This window comes from Amborella trichopoda, chromosome 5 (assembly GCF_054954075.1).
Source record: "Amborella trichopoda isolate Santa Cruz 75 chromosome 5, AtrichopodaSantaCruz75HAP2 v2.0, whole genome shotgun sequence".
Taxonomy (NCBI): Eukaryota; Viridiplantae; Streptophyta; class Magnoliopsida; order Amborellales; family Amborellaceae; genus Amborella; species Amborella trichopoda.
The window spans coordinates 5,081,437-5,105,000 of NC_142340.1; the positions used below are offsets into that span (position 1 = coordinate 5,081,437).

General features: G+C 34.9%; 1 protein-coding gene across 6 annotated transcripts; it reads right to left on the bottom strand.

Moving 5' to 3' along the window:
• Window positions 1-1,867: 1,867 nt before the first annotated feature.
• On the bottom strand, window positions 1,868-17,918 carry LOC18443476 (inositol-tetrakisphosphate 1-kinase 3). Of its 6 annotated transcripts, none has more exons than XM_088867054.1 (10): window positions 17,196-17,761; window positions 13,646-13,727; window positions 13,379-13,411; window positions 12,210-12,292; window positions 8,484-8,604; window positions 6,989-7,081; window positions 6,441-6,560; window positions 6,118-6,347; window positions 5,057-5,141; window positions 1,868-2,307 (listed from the first exon to the last, which is right to left on the bottom strand). In XM_088867054.1, the coding sequence occupies exons 4-10, from the start codon at window positions 12,279-12,281 to the stop codon at window positions 2,165-2,167; spliced, it is 864 nt and encodes a 287-aa protein (XP_088723180.1). In that variant the 5' UTR covers window positions 12,282-12,292; window positions 13,379-13,411; window positions 13,646-13,727; window positions 17,196-17,761; the 3' UTR covers window positions 1,868-2,164. The 6 variants fall into 6 exon arrangements, 4 of the variants coding, with proteins under 4 accessions (XP_088723180.1, XP_088723181.1, XP_006853727.3 ...); XM_088867055.1 differs by having other exon boundaries at window positions 1,868-2,324; XR_016055726.1 differs by lacking the exon at window positions 12,210-12,292 and having other exon boundaries at window positions 6,433-6,560; window positions 17,196-17,918.
• Window positions 17,919-23,564: the final 5,646 nt, after the last annotated feature.

The window sequence follows — 23,564 nt, forward strand, 5'->3', positions numbered from 1 at the left end:
AGTTTAATCTTAGACTAAGATAAAAGGAAATTTTAAATAGAGCTCTGGTTTATTTTCGGGTTGTGCCTTATATTTTTCTCTCTACTCAAGGGATTTTTTGATAACATAAAAATGCTAATTTTATATCTTTCTCTATATATCAGATTATGCTCAAATTTGCTATGTCAATACTTCTCACTATCAAGAACCTATAAAAAAAATTAAAAATAATAAATAACCAAAAATATCCCTACAATACTCATGGTGTTTTTTGGTGATTTCATTTATTTTAAATTATTTTTTATAAGTTTGTGATGGTGATTAGTATGTACCTACCAAATTAGAGCTTAATTGGATGGAAACGGTTTCTATGAGTCCCATATAAAAATGAGTCACCACTTTTAAAAATCTATTTTTATATGGACTTTTTTACCTAATTTTTAAGGACATGTAATCTCTAACGTGGAGATCACGTATATGAATAAATAAATAAATTTTAAAAATTAAAAATAATAATTTTATTAAGAAAACATTTGGGTTGTTAGTTTCAATTGTTTTTAGATGGACCATCTATTTGCATCGATTTTTAAAATGAATGCTTTATACCTCAGAGACCACAAATATAAAAATACGGTCCGCAATCGCATGAAACAATTTTCCTAATCAGATACATTTTATGCTTCTACTTGAGTAGTTGAATGTAAAAATATGAAACATATAAGACTATTTTTTCGTTCTAAAAATAAAACAAGATTTTTCTATGAATTTCCCAAGAGAAAATGATGGTCTTAAAACTCAGAAGTGGGATCTAAATTGAACGCTTACTAGACTATCAAATTGGCTATTTTTATCCAGATCATACAGGGCAATCCCCCAGAAAAAACAAAAACAAAAAATACAAAAAGTAAAAAAATAATAATAAAAAAAAAAAGCAAAAAATATTGAAACCGAAATTTGTTTTTAAATCACTAATTTACTTCCTTTTTTTCAGTTAAAAAATAGATATTTGAATATGTTTAAAGCTAGTAAATATATTGTAAATCATTTGAAACTAAAAAAAACTTTTTGCAACTTTTAAAAACGTTCAAAGGTTTGGATGATTGCAAAAATTGTTGTTTTACAATCATTTATCTTATTTCGATGATTGGGAATTTTGATTCTGAATTTTTTAATGAAAATGTATAAAATGAGATCATTTTGTTTTAGTACAAGGTCACAATTATTATTGACCGTTAGATGTAAAATTAGATGGTTAAAGATATGTCATTAACTATGCACAATGTCCAAAATAATATTTTCAAATATTACGGTACACTTTAATTTGTAGCATTTTACATCCAATGCCTAAAAGTGATTATGACCTCTTGCACCAAAAATAAATGGATGTAATTTGTATAAAGCTGAAGCCCTAAACGATCAAAATATGGCACACTTTTAAATAGTGTTGAAAGATGTTTTAATACCGAAAATCTTTGTGATGGCTTAAAATTTTTTCATATCTAATTATAAAATTTGAAGTTTCAAAAATATTATAGATCGAACATATCTATGAACACTTATAAATCTTGAAAATCAACGGTCCAAAAATGCATTACAAGATGCACTATTTCCAAAACTTAAAAACTCTATTTTTTCTTATACCCATATATCCTATATATGTCGAGATGATTGATTTGAGGGTTTTTGGACATCTAGACAACTTCTTTTAGTCAATTGATTAGAGCTGAACTTTATACGTAAGAAGCTAGCAATTGATTAGAGCTGAACTCCATTTGGATTTTAAACTTTTTATATCAAGAAAAGGCAGGAAGAAATTCAACAATTTTTCATAGCCAAGGACACAGATTTTTAAGATAGGATTAATGTGGGAGAGCCATTTTTTTCCAGATTTGAGCTCATTCTCTAAGTTATTGTAGGCTAGCTTTATTTGAAGCTTCAAGGAAAGCACATGAACTTATTTACAGTCAAAAAGATCAGGGAGTATCCGCATATGAAAAAACCCATTTGCAGAGAGACTGTGGCATCCACTTGTAGAGAGAGAGAGAGACTAAGCTCCCCCCACAAGAGTGTTTTGCTTGTGACATGCTTGAGTGAGCAGCTAGTCGGAGAAAATCAATATAACATTTCTTGGCATTCTGCTGTGCCTGCCTTAGAGAGACGGGGCAGAGATAGACCCTTCACTCATTTATGATGAGATCTGATAAGCTTTGTCTTGTATTCCACTGTCTCGACTATGTTTGCTTCTTGTGTGATCCTTGGTGGTTGTACGCCTCAGGCTCAACAAGAAATCCGTAAATACCTGCTCATATCCAGGCATTTTTCCATACCCTGCCCGAAAACAAGATCTATCAAAACAAATCAAACATAATGCGATGATGTAATTCTATAGCATCAGCAAATTGCAAAATTGAAATGCAAATTTACAGAACCAGAAATGCCATTGAAAACTCAAGACCAACATACAAAGAGTTTTAAGAGTTTGATATGCAAGCATGGAGACATGGAGAATGAACAACATATGTAGAGTATGAATTCACAAATGTTCATAAAATAAAAATATGGCAAATTCCAAAAAGCAATTGAATAGACAAAATTACACATAATAAAAGATATGACATATGCATTTGTTTCTGTGTGTGCATGTGTTACGTTCGTCTTGATAATTAGACAATCACATATTATTGAAAGAAAAAATCATAAATAGCCACTCATGTGATATATCAATGAAAATAAAGAAAAATAGAATTTCCCTCCATGCTTAACGTTCAGTCCAATTTTTGTTTGCAAAATCTTGTTAAATTTCAATTTAAAAAGTGGTAAATTTCTTTTCCAGAGATTGTAAAATTTAAGTGGCCTTAAAAGGCAACACAAAATAGGTTTCTATGAAGGGTGTAGTTTTGTATAAGATGTCAACCTTAAACAATCAAAGTAAGGTGCACCTCTAAATCTTGGTAAAAGATGCAATTTTGGTGATGGATTATTGGAAACCCTAACAATGGCCAGAAAATCCATTTCTAGACCAAATAATAAAATTTAATGCTTGAAAAATGTAGATTGAGTAGATATGTAAGCACTTCAATGTTTTGAAAATGGATGGTCTGGACAATGTGTTACAAAATGTACTATTTTTAAGACTTGAAATCCTTTTCTTTTCACATCCATATATTTCAAAGTCAAGATGATCAATTGTAGGGTTTTTTTCAATATCAAAACAACCTTTTAGGGTGGACTTTTGAGATACGACATATTTCTACATAATAAGGTTGACACCTCATACAAACTTTTCCCTTCTGTAACATTTCTTCTAGATTTGCAATTCTGTAGAAAAATCAAGTCGCTTGTCCTTCACTTGATCAAGTCAATGACAAAGTCAAGTTTCGTAGAAAACCTGATAAACTTATTTTACTTGGTTAAACCATGTCAACCTAGAAGAGTACATTGTCATATTTTGAAGTTTTAGAAGTATGGTCAATACATCAACCCAACAACTCAACACCATTTTTCACTTGTCCTTCTAGATATCAGTATTCTCCTAATTCATAAACTACTTTTAGACACTCAAACCAACTGCCCACCCCCAACCCAAAAAAAAAAAGGAAAGAAAATGGTTCCCTATCACTTTCTAACAGACTCCGTAGGGTTAGAAGGACCGATCTCTCATTCCATGAAACATGTAGCTTACCCGGGAGAGTACAAATCAAAGAATAAGAAAGCCTTCAGAAATATTAAAAAAAGGTGAGGACAATCGAACTGGTTTGACTGGTTCTTGGGGTTCAGCCCATTCTCCGAGTCTCTCAACTGAGGTTGGAAGATCCACAATTCCAATCCAAACTGTTCCAACCAGCTGATATGATCTTACTCCTAATAACACTGATCTATTTCACGCAAAAGTAAACCATCATACTTATTGACTGACAGTATTTATATTGCCAATGTCGTATATAGTAAATAAAACAAAGGTCACATGCAATTTTATAATCGATGTTATACATATTTAAAGGGTTATTCTAGAACACACCACACTAATAGTAAACTTAGAATTAACTACTCAAAAACCTTTGCCTGCAAAATTCCTTTACAAGTCCAAATATGACTTAAAGAATCCATGTATTTTAAGAAGGGCATTTTTGTCTTTTCAAAAACCCTCCAAAACTCAATTTAAAAATTAAAAAGACCTGTTTGCATGATGATTGAATTTTAAAAGCCATTTAAAATTATAATTATGCCCTTTTCAAAATTTTCAAACAAGCTATTATTAATGAACTTTTTATATTGGTAGGGGCATTCCATTGTCAAAAATTTCAGAGTAGGAAATTCTAAATTCATCATTAGTGTGCTTTAGTCAGAATAACCATATTTAAATACTATACGTTTATAACGAAGGTTGTAATTTTATGTTTTTGGGTGCATATGACTAAATTGAATATGTATAACTATACATATTCGATTATTCATATGCCCCCACAAACAGAAAATTAAATAGTATTTACATTTTTTTGCACATATCTCACTCCACGTGAACTTATGCCACACTTCGTTACATGAAATGATGGATGAGGTTTGCCAGTCTCCTATGCCCTGCTTCACCAAGTAGGAATCCATCAAGACCTTATCCTTTTACCAAACTAGCAAACATACAGTGATTTGGGCACTGGCTTGATTGGTTAAGTTGTTAAGTTTGCAACACTACATCCCAGGATCAATTCCTATGTTGACATACCCAAAAAAAGAGATGCAATATCGCCACTTGCACATGCATACACACATACACAGAGACATGCATGCACAAAGACACTCACACATGCACAAAGAAATAGGGGTACTTCAGTCTTCTACATGGCATTAGGGTAGTTTGGCTATCATCTCCAAAGCTGTGCCACTCTCTCTCTTTAAAAGAGTGCCACTCTATCTCTTTAAATGCCAAAGCTGGCCTTCGCAATCCTTTCAAAAATTCGCATTTGGTATATTACATGTGCATTTATTTTGGGGTCATCCCCCCTTCAGCATATTACTGGAGTATTTATCTTGTCAAAGGCCAACTATCAAGAAATACACGAGTCAGATGCTAGGATCATACCAGGGAAGTAGTTGATGTCAATGACATAGTAGCGATCGCGAATCCCTTGTTGTCGGATGATGTCAATATTGAACAATCTTAAACCCTGCATGCCCACAAAAGAAAAAGGAAAAACAATTACAATATAATATTCCTACTTCAATATGACCAAAACAAACTTAAGTTTCCTTACCCTTTAATTTACCTGGGAAAAGAATCTTCATATATCTCATCAAAGGGAGATATATATTAATCCGATAACAATTAAAAAGAAGTGTACATTTTTTTTTTAAGTGTTAACAGTGGGAATGGAGCCTAGGATGTTATGTACTTAAAAAGAAGTGTACATTAATCCAATGGCACACACAAAACCATAGGTCATTGGGATTACCCAGCATCTGGTGAAATGGACAGTAGTGGACATAGAGCAAAACCCAGTAACTGCCAATTGGGAATTTGGGATCATATCCCGGCTCTGGTTGAGTAGATTTTACTCTCTCAACCTCATTGTTCATCATTTGATTACATGATGGTGGCACCCAATGTTTTAAGAAATGGACAAGTGGGTTGGATCGTTCACCCACCAATCCCGATCTGAATCGGTTGGATCAGTGATCCAGCAAAAAAAAAAAGGGATTACAATATGAAATAAATATTACTCATACAGCTATTATAGCAATGCCGCACGGCTAAATGTTGGGTCCTTTCCTAACCAAGAGGAGGTTCAATTCCTCCCTCTAGACGTACTTATTTTTAAGTTAACATTAAAAGTAGGAACTACCTAAACTCATAAATAAAAGAAAAAGGAAATTGGAGCTAGTTTACAAGCATAGAGAAAGGAAGCTCGGAGGAATTGAACCTTCGAACGTCATTCAGATACCCATGTGGCCGAGCCAACTAAATCAACCCAATTTTATGACATAAAAGCCATAAACTATATAGCTTGTCGTGTTGAACCACTAATTCTGACCAATCTGGATCGGTGATTTGCGATCCATATCAGCATTTTTAGAACACAGGTGGCACTTATGGATTATAGTGTACTTCATCAAAATTAATAGAAGGTTGTACAAATGCTATACCAGCCTATGCTGAAGTTCTTTGGCAAGCCTCTCTAGCAAAGGTTGAGGAGGGAGCTCAGCCACACATGGGTCAAGATCTGCATTGTCAGCTGAAGCTGCGGCACTCGAAACCCTAGGAAATGGGATGACCCCATGCCCTTTACAGTTCCTCTTGTCAACATCCGGTAATGAAAACCGCCGAACCACAGTAACAGTGGGACCCACGATATATACCTTGAACAATACGCCACCTGTGAAATCCAGGTACAAAAAGAGACAAGTTAACCGAAGCTCAATAGAGCAGCAGTACAATAAGCTAAAGAGTGACCACCATACTTGTATACCATGGTTAACAAATTCTTGGAGCACCAAGGGCGGTTCGAGTTGTGAAAGGGATAACTCATCATAAGCGAGAGATAGCTCGTGCGACTTGGCAGTCCCATCCACAACAAGAGGCTTCACAACTAATAATTGGGAAGAAAATATTGCACAAGTTAATCAAGTGTGAGTAAGATATCTTTTTCTATAATTATTCTCTAATTGGAACGCATCAAAGAGGCATGAGATGGGGAGTGAGAACCCAGTCAAAGACAAATATTAATAGTATAAGGATCACATGAAGTATGGACAACCATTGTCCATTGGGGGTCATCACCATCCAACCAACGATAAACAATGATCGAGAAAGTGAGATGTAACATTGGGATACTGTCACTGTTCTAGTGGACCCCACTCTCTCATCACTGTCAATATGAATGGAAAATGACGACCCCATGGAGTATGATGTTCCATAGTCCAATGGATTATGGCACTCTTTCCCCAAGAAAATACCTAGATAGTTATCCAAAGGCAACTTATTAAGGAAAAAATAGAAAGAATAACAAGTAGTTACCTAAAGGCAGATTCAATCCAGTTCCAGTAACAGCAGCAGGAATGCTTGACGGGTCTTTGGTAACAACTAGCTGCTTGGGCACACCAATTTTACCTGTCACCACAACCAGCATCATTCAAAGGTTAAATTGATGATGAACATCAACCAAGATATGGGTAATATTTTCTGTTTTGGCCCTAAAATCAGAAACAATTTGGACCAGATTTATGTCACATACCAGTCAAAATTAGGAACACAATTCTTAAATATATCTTTGACATCATTTTTTCTAAATATTGCATATTCGATTCAGTTGGGTTTAACACATAGTTATCAAAAGCAATTCGGAAATCAAATCGATCTAGGAATCGGATGAGCAGAATCGCCTCTAGCTCGAAGATTCCTGTTTTCAGAATCAACGCCCGAACAAGAGGAAATGTGGGGGGACAAAATACCTATTTTTAGGAGTCGAGATTCGACCAAAATATCAATATCCCTACATAGATGGAATGGAGATTCCTAACTCTTTGGGATCGAGTTTCTAACCTACTTGGAATCGACCAATATCCAATCAAGATAGCTTCATTTATGGAATTGAGATTCTCAAATTTTTGGAATCGAGAGGGAACTGAGGGAGGAACAATACATATCTCAATGCTATTCATTGACAAACATGTCATACATGCACGTTTACATTACTTGTATCACATTATTTCTAACATCTTGTTGTCGCAATCTCTCCACTGGATCAATACAATGCATACTTAAAGAATTAAGTAGAGAACGTGGACCACCACTTTGGTTTATATTGGTCATTCCATGCCAAAAAAGATGGTTATAACTTGTAACTTGAGATTATGTGTCTAGCTCATGTAGTTTGATGCCCTGAAAACTGCTAAAAATCACTTCTCAAAATAAAGCAAAAAGAAAAAATAAAAGGAGGGGGGAGGGGGAAGAGAGGGGGAAGTTGTAGAATTCTAGTAAATGAGGAAACCAGTTTCAATAAGTGTAGAATCAAAATTCACCAACAACAGAATCGAGAATTAATAAATATTGGAAACAAGATTCTTAAGTGTTAGAATTGGAGATTCCTAAAATAAGGAATCAAGATTCCAGACTACACAGAAACGGGTTCGGGGAAGATTCCTAGTCAGAATCACTAAATCGAAGTTTTGAATCGGAATCGTGACCTTCGGTGAGACATTATGGTAACTATGGTTTGACATTTAAATTTCGTTGGTTTTTCCTTTATTCAATTTGAAAAAGTAATGTTTCTAAAATTATATTTGGCAATAGTTTAATATATTGGCTGTGGACCAAAACGAATCCAAAACCCAAAAATGTTAAGATTTGCACCATATCAATAACACCAATCATAAATTCATTCTTTCGAAGACCAAGGCAATATCAAGACACAATAAATTTTAGGGGTAACCTCATTCTCTAACTAGCAAATACAGCAAGCAAATGTGTAATTGGTATATTTATTTTTTAACGACTATTCAAAGTAATTTACCTTCAGCATCAGACATATTTAAATCGGCAACATACTGGAGCATGGACTGGCGATTGTATAAATGCTGAATAGCATCTGGAGGATCAAGGATGGTTACCTCAGGGTGCATTTGCCAATAATCCTGAAACAGAAGTTTCATTTAGAGGGTTTATAAAGAGTTTTTAAGAGAATGAAGCTATGGTACCATACACATTAAAAAAATAATTATGGTCTCATACTATTGAAGAGAAGGGAAAGAAATGTGTGTACAAATGATGAAGTAAATCAAAAGTGGGCATGACAATGTATATAGAATCAAATCAAAAACTTTTTAGGATAAAATTCCCAATTGAACAAGTTCTAGATTGAAGCACACAATATCCAATTTTTTTTTTTTAGAAGATAACCACACAATATCATAGTATAAATGAAGTATGTGTGGTATTAAGACGAGACACAAAGTCCTCAGTGGTGGGAAAGATTCCTTACACAAACGCATGCGCGCACGCATTCACACACACATCGAGATAAACCCGTATGAGAGGGCACCACTACACCATATCTGCCCTGCGGTACACCCTAGTAGGGAGCTTCACTGCCAACTTTTGAAAATTATTCCCTGAATAGGTCCTATACTGTCGCTATGCCCACCTCAATGCACCTTTGCATAAATTCTTTCCCTGACAGTGAACCTCTTTAACCTCAATTATTTCTCTCCAACTTCCGAAATATCACACAATCAGTAATAATTCCAAACTGTACAACCACACTCCATGTAAGGTCTTGTTATACATAAACTAAACAATTAAGAGATTTGGCAGCATCATAAGCAATTCTGAGGACACTGACAATATTCTGCACTCCAAGTCACATATCAAAATAAAACAAGTCGTTCTACCATCTCACTTCACATTCTACCAGAGCATAGAACTTCAAAACCATGCCATCACTGTCCCCGAAAATGCCACCTACACCTGACGGACATGGATTCTCAATGGAACTGCCTTTGCACAAACTTTGCTTTAAGCTCAAGTATCAGCAGCTCACCACAATCCACTAACAATCAGGTCACCCACCCTTAATCCAGGGAGCTCTTTAATAAGATCCATAAACCATGGAATCCATATTTTGTTCGGCCACCTCACTGCTTGTATCTATGCCTCTATAGAAATCCACTGCTCATCGATTTCCATGTACTCCAGAAAATCAAGAAAGGGCATATATTTTAAAATTCATCCTCACAGAAGGAGCAAAGACTTGAGGCAAACAACCAAAAAGGACACGAGAGCTTCCACTAAGACTGACATCAACACTCAACTAGAATCCATATCTTTGAAGATGATTCAAAGAGGATGAAGTGGTATCCTGTATCATTCAATATATATGCATAGAGATGAGGCTTTTAGATACTAGAAGTCCCTAAAAGGCTTCTTCTTCACTCAAATTTGATTGATATAGGTTTTCCAACACCTCCATGGGTAAACATCAGGCAAATGACATCAAGAACTGCTTCATGGGTTATTTACCCTAAAAAGAAAAATCTAGTTCATGAAGTATGTGTAAGCAAGCTGTCCTAACTCTATGTGATCAAAAGAATTTAAAAATGAAAATTATACAACAAAATTTTCCAATTTCGTGTTTTACTATTCAACTTTTGGTATTTCTCTACCATTTAGAATACTTTTCTTTTGGCTATGTACATCGAATGCATAAAAATGGCCATAACGGAGAATCTGCTAGCCATAATAATGGGCATTCTATTAGTGCTTTAAACATTCCTCTATAAGATGACTAAGACCATTTATGCTTGGTCGAAAAGGACATCCAAGGATGGTTAAAATGCCTTCAGTCTGCTCAGGTTGGGTGGGAGGTCCAGCTTGCTTCCGGAAGGACTTGGCTAAGATGGGGCTGGATGCTTATGTAGAGAACAATGAATTGTGAAGAGATGGATATAACAGAGCTTCTATTATGTCAAATAAATGCTACTTTAGGGCCAGTTTGGATGCACTGTATAAGTTGCCACACTAACTGCTGCTATTGGGAATGGGGGAAAGAAGAATATTTAATGCGTTACCCATTCTACGTATATGCAGAGCTAATTTGCCTTAGCAATTGGCCTCGCACCAAATGCCAAAGAATAGAGCCTTCACATATATAGCCGCTGTATTGGGAACTTATACACAATCCAAAGAGCCCTAGGCATTTTTTGATGTATACACGTATCGAAAGAGTCCCATGAATGTATATAAGTGGCTATAACACAGTTTCTTATATAGGTCTTAACAAAGCAATCTAGGATAATGTGTCTATGTAATGTGCAAGGTTCGTGATTTAGCAGAATACTCAGAAAGGAAAGCATAAAATTTATTTTTGAGCGAAATGGCAGAACAGAATTCGTGTAGCCAACACCAAATAGTTGGGATCAGGCTCACATGATGATGAGAAGACCAGTGTTTCAAATTTAAAATATGGTTGCCCTTCCTCTTCTTGTGTATTTGAATGATACACAAGCAATGAACTAGTGAGCAAGAATGACCATCAGCATCAATATTTATGGAGAACCCAGCACTATTGAGGTATTTCTTAGTAGACATACAAGGATTCTTCCACGGGTCAACTAGAGCAAGTGTACTGGGCAATTAAGTTTTGGGAACTAATGGAGACAAAAAAATCCCAAATCAAAAAGCTAACATCGTCCCTGATTGACAAGAGACGAAGGCAATGTTGGTCTAATGCACTAACCCAAACAAATTAAGCATTATACTCCTCTTGAAATTTCCGGATAATATATGTTTCTATAGAACACAAAGTTATAGATACTCTCAAGTTTTTAAAATCGGCAAACCAATCTAGAACCAGTCGGTTCGGATCAGGAATCGTCAGGGGCAGTCTGGTTCTACTAAATATCTGCCAGCTCTTTTCTAAATTTTTTTCAATATTTTTGTTCCCTAATTTTTTATTCACCAGTTCACTAGGCCGGATCACCGATCCTATCGGTTTTCTGAAGGGGCGATCCGAGTCTTCAAACCATGTTTTTAAACCTTAGATACTCTACAAAACACGAGCATGACAAAAATGATTTGCCCATAGCATGACAGAAATGTGTAAAGTATCAACATCAGCTTGAGGGGGAATGTCATGATTACTTTAAATAGTCAGAAATGGAAAATAGGGGTGGCAACAGGTCAGGCCCAGTCTCCGACCAGAAAACTTTTATGGGACCCAGACCTTACTGGACCCAAAGTTATCGGACCCAGACCTGGACCCGACTAGACCCGGACCTGACCAAAAAATCAAAAAATATATTCAAATACATTTAAATATAATGTTAAATATATACATGTATTATTTTAAATATTATAACTAAAAATATATAGTTATATCCATTTAAATATTATTAAAATATTATATGTTAAATATTATTTAAATATTAACACTATTCAGGTCAAGACTGCATAGACCCAAACCCGACCCACAGGGTCCAATTTTTTGGACCCATGCCCAGACCCGAATCGGGTCCAAGTCCATTGCACCCCTAACAACGAACATGGATCACTCATATCCTAATTGCAATCTGGAATGATATTTAACCATCAAATTCATTCTCCATTTGCAGGTGCACTTGTACATGCATGAGTATGCATGCATACATCCAAAGTCCAAAGACATGCATTTAAAGAAGTGAGAAAATTTCCCCAAAACAATAAATAAATTAAATATACACCCAAATAATCTGTAACCACACACCAATGGAAGCAAGGGGTTTTCATCTATGAGAACACAAAAGCCATTGAAATGCTTACGAACCACCGTGCACATTGAAGCCAACCCTACACAGGCAGAAATGCAATCAGGGGGCACACCAATAACAACAGTTAAAGATTAAGCAATTATTTATGTCATAATTTTCTTCAGAAGAACGAGCAAGAAATGATGCAGTCTAAAGACTAGCCAACGAATCAATTTAATAGTATGAAGTGCTATCAACAACGTAAAGAAAAAGTAGTAAGCAAGTCCGACCACACTGAATCCTCATAACAACAAACTAAGAGTAAAAACATAACTTAAAAAAAGTAGTATGTTAATAATGCGAAGTTCTATCAAAAATGTAAAGAAACTGTAGTAAGCAAGTCCAACCAAAATGAATCCTCATAACAACAAACCAAGAGTAAAAACATGACTTAAGAAAGTAGTATGTTGTCATCTTAGACGAGGGTCTCCCATAAGGGATAACATGACTGAGCGTCAACACAGTAAAGAGGAAATATGAATTTGAAACAATGACTTCATGGAGAAGTATATGAATATACCACAGACCATTGGTGTATGGTATATGGTACAGCACAAGGGATTCTACCGTTGATTCCAATGGCATGCCTAAATATGGAAATTAACCTTACAGGGGTAATATCCATCACTGGAAATTACAATAAGTATCTGCCATACAGCATCAAATATAATGGGCAGTGAATTCCCCTGTGGTGCACCACATCATATACAATGAAATACCAAAAACGATCAAGAGCAATATCCATATCACAAATGTCTGGCAAACTAGAGTTGTGTGCCTTCTTTGCATGTCTCCCTTCTTCTTTTCTTTTCAGAACATGGAAGACTGGAGTTTCCTTTTTCTCCTTTCTATCCACACAGGAATGTTGTATAGAGTATTGCCCTTGTGTCATTATAGTTTGGTCATCAAATGACCAAGATATATAAATGAAATTAAGGAACACACTATCTAAGTAAGAAACAATAAGAAAGTCACAAGCAATAGCCTATATATGCATATTAAGTGAAAGCACTAATTTAACAAAGAAACTTCCACAAATCAAATAACAAAAAGCACTAATTTCATAAAACACTTTCAAACAAAAAAAAAAAAGCACTAATATCAAAAACTTTACACTAAGACAAACCTCAAGAATCTGGCGCCAATCCTTTCCGGACAACTGGGAAAAAAAAAAGGAAAACTTTGTTCAGTAAGTTCATGCACTGCATTCCCCATAAAACAGTATTGTGATGAGAAAAGAGTTGATTGTTCCTGAGCATAAATAAAGACATAAAATGGAAAAAAATATTCTGACCATAAATCAAGTCCTAAAAATTTCAAAGGAGTGAAAAGAATTAATTTCATAATATTCTGTGGAAGAAAAAAAACGTATGCTATAAAAGAGTACACGAACCTTATGCAAAACCACATCAAAAGGCCCTTGCTCCTCTAGAGATCTATTTCGATCGATAGCAACAAATAAAATCCCTTTCTTCCTGCAACCATTTAAGGAAGTGTACTATTATTGAAGGAAAAACAAGTAGAACAGACTACCCCAACTTACTAGCTAGTACAAATTAAAATGCAACAAAACTACAACATGCAAAATACAACCAACAATTAAATTTTAGCTGTTGATTATCAAATGTTACTACATGCACCCCAGTTTAAATAGTTGACTCCACCTGGGTGGAAACAAAAACTTTTTTTATTCAGTGCCCAAGAAGCATCCCACTCCAATTGATATACGACAATTCTTCAGAACATGTCTTAGAGAAAAATGCTTGGTTCCTAAGAGCACAACAACAGTGTTCACAAACTTCAGATTGTTTGCTCACTCTTCACTGCAAATACTTGTCACATGGCAAATCACAAGTTACTTGTTAGCAAGCATAGAGCTCCATAGGAAGATCATGGTTTTCATACTCCTACCTCAGGCATAGTGCCATATTGTACTCGACATATCTCTAGGCACTTTGTTCCACAAAACTAATAAAAATGCATATATGTAAATCATATTTTTTTCTGTAGAACATTTGTGTGAATCATATTAAGATAACGTTACTCTTGGCCCACTTCTACAGCAAATAATTGAGTCATATGGTGCTCCATGTTCTAATTAAGAGCAATATTCCCGCGTGGTTAAAGTAATGACAACTATAAAAATTCCCATGGGGATCCATGTGGAAGAAGAGACAATCAAGTTGGGCCAATATAGGGAAGTTTAGATGCCATGTTCTTCCCTTCATCTGGTATCAATAAGATTGTTTAAAAAATAGGACATTGTTCATAGGTTCTCTAAATCAAGTTCGAGTGCTCGAGAGTGTGGGAATGTTGGGTAGGAGATCATTAACATGTCTAATTAGATACCATAGCAGTACCTAGCGTGCTAACTTTAGGACTATTAAAAGCAATCAACAAGGTCCTCAAGGAATATCATCTCCAATGCCACTCCTAATCCCAAACATATGTTGGATGTTAACATAGGTTTGAACCCTGAGGAGACAGTGGACCATCTATCCTTGCATCGACCTTTCTACAGGATGAGATGGAGCTTTTCTCAACCCTTTAGTCATGCTCTGGCCTCTGAGCAATGCCAAGGTTGATAGCCACCTCCATCAGTTAATGGTCACTTCATTTCCTCCAAAGAAGCGGTTTTATTCTGGAAGAAGAATCCTCTATCCATCTTCCATGGTGTTTGGAAGAAGAGGATTGATATATCATGGGGTTCTATACAAGCAATTTGGTTTCACAACAAGGATCGCTTTAGTCTTATTGGCCCTTGCTTTTGAGAAGTGGGATCAAGGAAATAAATCTAGCATGAGAATGGAGAAAAGAAAGAAGCAATAGAAGTCCAAGAAATATGCATTGATCTCAATCAAACCCTTCCTAGAATGGACTATAAAGCTCAACTTGACAAAAATTCCATCGAAAGTGAAGGAACTGATAGGGTGTTGGCATATTTCAGTACTACAGTGCATTTCGCAAAAGGTAATCACTGACATTGTTGCATCTATCTCAATTCCAAATCTAACCATCAAATTTTTACAATAAATTTCAAATAGCAAATAAAATTTAAAAAAAAATAAAAATAAAGAAAACTCACAAATTCATAAATTGAATAATCAACATGGTCTTGGAACCTCCAATTTCAAGTTCCACAAACCCTAAGAATTAAGAAGACTTTTTTAAGTCATATGGTTTTGAAAATCACATATTTCTATAAGAAACACCTATTCCACTTGGAGCTCATAAAATGAGATACAAGTGAGTTTGGTGGTTTATCTAGTCCTCGCAGGCTTATCTAACACTCCTAAACTATTCCCCGTCTTTTTGGATATCAGTTGTAGCAGATATCGGCGTCTGATCTCAACAATGAGAAGACTTTCGATCATGACAAACAACTACTGAGCAAACTCACCACACACCAAAGAACCACCAAAAGAAGTAATTCTTCTGTTAGTCTACACTTAACACAACCCCAAAAATACTTCCTATCATTATTGTTATCCATCAAAACAAGGAGAGAGAAAGAATATCATGCGATAACTCATGCTGTTGGTGAATGCCTTAGTTCAGAACATGGAAAGAATAATTCTCATAATGGAAAGAATGGTGAATGTCCTGCAGATTCTTCCCTGGTTCTCAAAGAAATTCTACACTAAATCCATCATACATCAATTGACATATGAAGAGAGCTACCGTAAAGCATCATGAGGAACTGTTGCAATCAGGTCCAATAAGGGGTCAGGGATATAAAGCAAAAAGAACGGTGATAGAGAGGGCACACGTTCGTAGAATACACAGAAGTGGCATTTCAATTATCTGTTGGGTATGAAATTTTGCATATCCTAAAGTCTGAAGAATGATATGAAAGATATATGTAATCCAAATGTTCTAAAGTCCGTACGGGTTCAATATCTTCCATCAATCTCAAGCAAAAGAAGAGGAGCCAATCAAATTTTCAGACCCAAATTTCAATAATAGCAGAAGGGAAATAACAATCAGGATTAAGACAAACCGCATAATTTGAGTACTCCAAAAATCGAAAATAGAAAACTAAAAAAATAAAAAATAAAAAGAAAATAAAAGAAAAAAAATGAACAAGTTGCAAGCATATTATAGATCATATATCCGAATCAAATTTCAGTTCCATAAAAATCAAATGGTAATTATCAAACGCCAAAACAACATTAAGAAGCACTCTAATTCAAAAAAGTTCCTTTCCATGATCCCGTTAAATCTTGGACCAGATCAAAACAGATAGAGCAACAATCCGTAATTCCAAGTTTCACCCATAATCCAAGAATGCTAATGACTATTCTACTTAGCAACACAATAAAACCTTCACTTTCACCAAACCACATTCATTTGCTACATGCTTCTTAATTCCACACCCACCCCCCCCCCCTACCGTTCTTTCAACTATAGAGAGAGAGAGAGAGAGAGAGAGAGAGAGAGAGAGAAAGAAAGAAAGAAAAAGAGAGAAAGAAAGAAAGAGCGAGAAAGAAAGAGCGAGAAAGAGAGAAAGAGAGAGAGAGAGAGAGACTCCTCCATGCAAGAAACATCCTGAACCATACAAAACATTAATAATGCGAGAAAACCACGTCTCCATCAATCAACAAAATACATTTGAGACTCAAACACATGATTTCAAATCCGAAATGAATTTTCTTTTTTCGATTAATGCAAAAGTCACCCTTATTATAAAAAAATCCGAAATGAAAGAGGAAAAGACATTCTTATACAACAAAATATCTTTCTCCATCAAAGCCAACAACCATCTACAACCCAAGACATGAATTCAAAGAGAAACCAGAAACACAAACATCAATCCTTGAAAGAAACCAATAAAAACCACAAACATCAATCCTTGTAAGAAAACAATAAAAAACCACAAAAATCAATCCTTGAAAGAAAACAATAAAAACCATATGTAAAATACAGAAAGAAAGAAAGAAAACCTGGCTATGCCTTCGAAATGGGGCTGTAGAAAACTCTTAATCTTCTTCGAAGTTAAGGCATACCCAACAACGATTTTATGTCCAGGTGAACCAGAAGACATGTTAATGGAACTTGGGTTTTCAGTGACCAAATGCTCATTTCTCTCCCTTAAAGGGTCTTCTTGAATTGAGTCCTTCTCTTCCCCTTCCTTTTCTCTCTCGTTTTCGAGTTCAAGGTTTTGGTGGGGTTTCAGAGGATTTTGCACACAACCAGAGGGCAATGGAGCTCTCGGTGAGTTTTTAAGGGGCTCTGACTCAAGCCTCATGCCCTGAAAAAAAAAAGGCCTGAAAACCATACAAACGTGCGAGACCTTACAGGAGGATGAACTTTTTAGAGAGAGAGAGAAAGCGCAAAGGCCTGAAAACCAAAGAAGAGTGAGAGGCCTTCACAGGAGGATGAGCCTTTAGAGAGAGAGAGAGAGAGAGAGAGAGAGAGAGAGAGGGGAGAGAGAAAGAGGGAACCGAAAGAATTAAAAAAAATATTAAGGCTTTTTCATGGAAAAAACATTCTCGGGAGTTCGTGTTACAGATTTCTATTGTCGTTGAGATAACTTATAAAAATGCCCTCAATCAAAAGAATAATATGGTGTATGGCCCTACTTAATTTAAATTACTATAAGACCCCTAAAGTTTTCGTTAAATGTCAAACTCGGCCCTCCATCTGATGCACATACACTGAGGCCCATCCACTACGGTGTATATAAAATGTCAGTCAGCTCTCACTCTGACATTGTTCTTCATAGAACCAACTGTTCTTCTCAACCATCCATTTACAAAGACAGACGGTAGATACTCCCCTGTGTATGGTTTATATCTATACACATTATCTGTGTAGTATTACCAACCCAACAAAAACTAATATAATATCCTTTATTATTTTAAAATTTAAACATTAACTGATACCTTGATTAGCTACATTTGGGGGCTTGCAAATTGCAATCTTCTCAAATTTTATTTTATTTTGGGGTGTTGTTTATTTTTTTGGGGTTAAAATATTCTTTTTGAAATAAGAGGTTTATATAGAGTCGAGGCTTTAACCATCAAATTAGAACGCACCTCAAAAATTTCATTAGAAGAGGTTGTTTTGATGTTCATATATCCTCAAATTGATCATCTCGACATTAATATGCATGGACACAAGAAAAAAATAGATTTCAAGTTTTGAAAATAGTTCCTCTTGTAATATATTTTTGTATCATCAATTTTCATGATTTTCAAATTTTCATAGATGTGTTTAATCTACACTATTTTTTAAGTTTGAAAGTTTATAATTAGATATGAAAATATATTTTAAAGCTATCACAAAAATTTTCAATATTAAAACCATATTTATCGACATTATTTGAATGTGTGTTTTACTTTGATCGTTTAGTGCGCCTCTATACAAACCACACCATTATTTTTTTATTTTTGAGGTCGTTTGGTTTATTTTTTAGGGTTCTTCTCAAGTAATATTTAATTGTTTGAGTCTCTTTTGTTATGCTAATTTTTTGGGGTTAGTGATCTAGGATTGGGACTTTGAAGCCTAGTGTTGACCTCGTGGCGGTCACACCATAACCACCAACCGAGTCAAGGGGCTGAACCCCAGGTCACTTATTATGGAAAAGTTTACGTATAGCCGAGGCTCTAAACAATCAAATTTGAGCCTACGTCGAAAATTTCACTTGAAGAGGTAGTTTTGATGCCCACATATCTTCAAATCGATCATCTCTACATCAAGATGTATGGACCTGAAAAAAAAAAATGATTGCAAGTTTTGAAAATAGTATATTTTGTAACGCATGTTTTGACAGTCAATTTTCAAGATTTTCAAATTTTCACAGATATGCCGATCTACACTATTTTTGAAGCTTTAAATTTTATAAATAAATATGAAAATTTATTTTAAGGCTATCACAAATAGTTTCAAACTTTCAATGATAAAACTACATTTCTAGACACTATTTGAAGGTTGGCTCTAATTTGATTGTTTAGAGCCTAGGCTCTATACAAATCGCACCCATTTATTATTGCTTAAAGATTTTGTATTGTCTTTGTAGGTAATTTTATATGGCCACAATTTCTTTTTTTATTTTAAAATTTGAATCTAAGGCAAAAGAGTCAAGGTCACGTAGACTATGTTTTTTTGGGAGCATAGTTTACTTCAATCCCTTGGTAAGAGGATTTATTTGGGAGGATTTTTCATTGTGATATTTTGGAACTATTTAATAATTATTAGATGATTATTCTAAAAAAAAAATTGAATTTTGAATTTTCGAATACTTAGATCTCAGTTTTTTAAAATTGGATGGTCTCTATTCGATATCGGACATTATTTTTTCAAGTGCATAGAGGTTACAATAAGAAAATTCTTTTATTGAGGTTAATCTATGGGTTAAAGAGGTTACCACCCCAAAATTTGAGGTTGTAAAATTAGTTCTTCTTTCACTTACTAAAAAAAAAAAAAAATTATGGAGTTTTACATGAAGGAGTAAATGAACATTCTACTCCCCACCAGAGTATAACATATTTTGGCAAGAGTCAATAGAGTATTTGTGCTATTGGAATCAATGGAGTATTTTTTAAAAAAGATTCTTGGTGCTGGATCATTGGCGCCTTGGATTGAAGTTTCAAGGTTCGTGGAGAGAAACAAACGAGAAAGAGGTGCTATGTGATCATAGGGTCAAACTTCAATTTTTTATTTTTTTATATTATTATTATACTTTTGCCTTGTCCCCAACCTGCAAAAGATTTATCTTATGCTCCATAACTTTAACCCCAGGAGAAATATAGGTCATTCTAAGTGCACTAAAGAGTAAGAAAAATGTATAAAAAGTATAAAAACTCATGGCAAAAGGTTTTTCCGATAAAAGCCCCTGATCATCTTAATTTCGAGAGGTAGGAATATGAAAAAGAAAAAGAGTTCAAGTCCTTAAAATAGTATATCTAGTAATGGTTTATCTAGACCGTCCATTATCAAAAATTTTAAGTGTTTTATAAATTTGATCAATCTGCACCAGTTTTGGAGCCTTGAATTTTAATATGGATAGAAATAGATTTTTAGGTCATCACAATGATTTTCAGCACCAGAATTGCATCATCCATCAGGGTGGAGGTGCACCTTACTTTGATGATTTAAGGTCGAGACCTTGTATAAACCATATCCATGCATAAATAGGCTAGTTGTGTCAAAGTTTGAGGGGGTGCACAAATACTAATACTATTTCAGTATCACCAGTGGCAAACACAAGTTCATACTATAAATCACAATCTCCTTCTTCATCTCTTTGTCTCTCTAAAAAGCCATACTTAAAAATCCATGTTCTTTTCTTCAAAAACATTCTCTCTTTTTAAGAGGAAAACCCCCTTTTCTAGTGAAAGGAGAACAACATTTTGCCACCCAAAACCCTTTTATTCTGGGCTTAATATTTATGTACTTTTGGAGATGCTCATAACATCCCCAATATTAGCATTCCACCTCATGAAACATGAAACCCACCAATCTACCCCTCCAACTTATGAGAAGGGCTCCCAAAATAGCTTGGTGTTCATATGGCTCACAATCCTATCATGCTTTTAGAAAGCTCCTTTTTTTGGTCTTTGGATAAAGTATTGGTCATTATATCCAATGTATTCTTGTCGATTGCATTCAGTTGAACTACCGATTTTCTAGGACATCCCGAATCAAATGGTATTGTACATCAATGTGTTTTTTCCATGACTGAAAACTTGCATTCTTGTTCAAGTGAATGGTGCTTTGATTATCACAATGGACAACTTACTTATTATGCTTCAAGCCTAATTCTTAAGAGGAACATTTTCATCCCCCTTACTATCTTTAGTGACTGAAATATAGTTTGCCTCTATAGTAGACATTGGATTGCCATGAACAAAATTCCCTTGCAAAAGTAAACAAGTATCCTCTTGTGGACTTCTTGGAGTTGACATCTCCTATCATGCCTGCATCTCTATATCCTTCTACCATAAGTTTACCACCTATGAAACTCAAATGCCTTAACTACACCAAACTACATATATAATTTCCAATCTCATACACAACATGGATGTATTATGTTTTTTTATGATCAATGCATACTGAATTTTTCTCCATTTATTTTTTATCCTTCATATTTGAAGGGATTTGTTGGGTACTTAGCTTGAAATGATCACAAGTGGGGAATCAATAGGATTTGTTTTATTCATGTTGAACCTTCTGATATTTTCTTAATTTATATTTATTATGTATGGAAAATTGTTTATTATATATCTAGAAAACCATGTTTGTAGTATTTGTATAACCTCAAATTTTGCACATTCACTCTCTGCATCTCAATAATCAATCCCAAAAAAAAAAAAAAAAAAAATTCAATTTGAACCGTAGATATGATCAAATGAGTCCCCTCCAAAAACGAATCTAAACCATTCATTTTGTGAATTTCAATATCTTAGTATTTATAAACTCAAAATCATTTTTTTCTTTGTTGATATTGTTTATCTAATGACAATAAAGCCATCCAAAAAAATTGGAAATGAAAAAATCCTTCTAAGGCTTAGATCTAAGCATCTCACCAAAATGAACGGCCTATGTTAATTGGGCCAAAAAAATACTTTCTAGGTAGTGTTTTCAATTTTTTCTTTTTTTGTGATCGTTCACTAGAATGAAAAGAGTGTATATTTCAAATTTTGGATAAAAAAGATAGCCATAAGATGGTTTTTTAAAGTTATTATATCGTATGACTATACAACGGTTGCATGAAATCAGTGCTCTTTACTGGTTGCTATTCATCAATCTTCCACAACCTGAGAGTTTCTTATTCAGATAGTGCTTCCCATTTAGGGTATTATTGACCTCATGTCTTCACTAATCTTGTAAAACACCCCTTCACTAATCTCATTTAGATGGTGGGATATGGAAGAAGGACAAATGTGGTTGTGCATGAAGGCTATAAATAAGGAGTTTTTAAGTTGTGGAGCATAGACTTCAAGTGAAGTAGGATCGAGTAGGGATCAAGTGAAATGAGCATCAAGTGGTGTGAGGTGTGAGAATAAAATAGGTAGGAAGAGAGTGTGTAGTGAAGTGTGGGAGTGTAGAGTAAGAAAGAAGATGGTGGGTCTCTTATGTATGGAAAATTGTTTCATGCGGCCGGGACTGCATTTCTACATTTGTTGTCCCCGAAGTATAGACCATCCATCTTAATGATAGATGTAAATAAGTGGTTCATCTAAAAATAATTCAAACTAGCCATTCAAATATAATGTTTTTTTAATAAAATTATTATTTTTAATTTAAAAAAAAAAATTTATGTTTTCATATTCATAATCTCTCCTTAAAAATTAACTAAAAAATTCCATCTAAAAAATTAAATTTTTATGAGGTAACTCATTTCTACAAAGACTCGTAGAAACCGTGTCCGTTATGTATTAGGAAGAGACAGAGAGAGAATGAGTGTAACTAATGAAGAGAGAACTTGTCGTATTAATATGAGAGAAAATGCGCAATGAATAATGAATTCATTGTACAATGAGCATGTAATATTTTTCTCTCTTTTAGCATATAGTGTAAAGCGGTTGTTTTCCAGAAATTTCGGCAGCTATCAAAGCCCCAAAAATTCCTTACGTTTGCGTGTAGAGATGACGATGCAAATTGCTTAGGCAAGAATAGGGGCGGCAATGGACAAGACCCGACCCGGGACCCGAGGAGTAGACCCGATCCAGATCTGAGTATGGTTTAAAAATTAGACCCAACAAGTCGGATTTGGGTCCAAATTTTGGATCCGAATACTATTTGGGTTTGGGTCTGGGTCCCACACTATATTTTTGCATGGGTCTGAGTCATGGTCCCACACTATATTTTTGGGTGGGTTTGGGTCTGGTGAACTCGGGTCCGGGTCCCATAACATTTTTCGGGTCCATGTCCATGTCCATGTCCGGTAACCCGACCCGTTGCCATCCCTAGTGAAATATTTTCTTGTTATTATTTTCCATAATTTAGTATTTAATTAACGTCAACTACTCGAAGAGATGCAGATGGAGATGCAGATTGGTTAGGCAAGAGTATGAAAGGATTTCCATGGGGTAATAACAATTTGTTGGAATATTTCTCTTTTGCATACTGAAATTGAAGCCAATGTGTTGGTCATTTGGAACAGTTATGTTATGCTCCACAAAAGTCACAAAACCACCGACAGAACATGACATTGATGGTGGCCTTTTTGTTATTTATGTTCTCAAATCATGCATTAGGTAAAAAATGAAAATAACGAACCAAAATGCTCCTTTATGTCACAAGTCAATACAGGTTGTAACTTTTGTGATTGGAACTACTACGTGCCATAAGCCAATGAAGGCTCT

Excerpts from the sequence above, each read along its gene's own strand:
- LOC18443476 (XM_006853665.4), bottom strand. The coding sequence starts at position 17,530 with ATGGTTTTCAGGCCTTTTTTTTTTCAGGGCATGAGGCTTGAGTCAGAG. Across the intron at positions 13,728-17,195 it reads CATTTCGAAGGCATAGCCAG|GAAGAAAGGGATTTTATTTG; the intron begins GTTTTCTTTCTT and ends AAATGGTTGCAG. Across the intron at positions 6,348-6,440 it reads CCAAGAATTTGTTAACCATG|GTGGCGTATTGTTCAAGGTA; the intron begins GTATACAAGTAT and ends TGGATTTCACAG.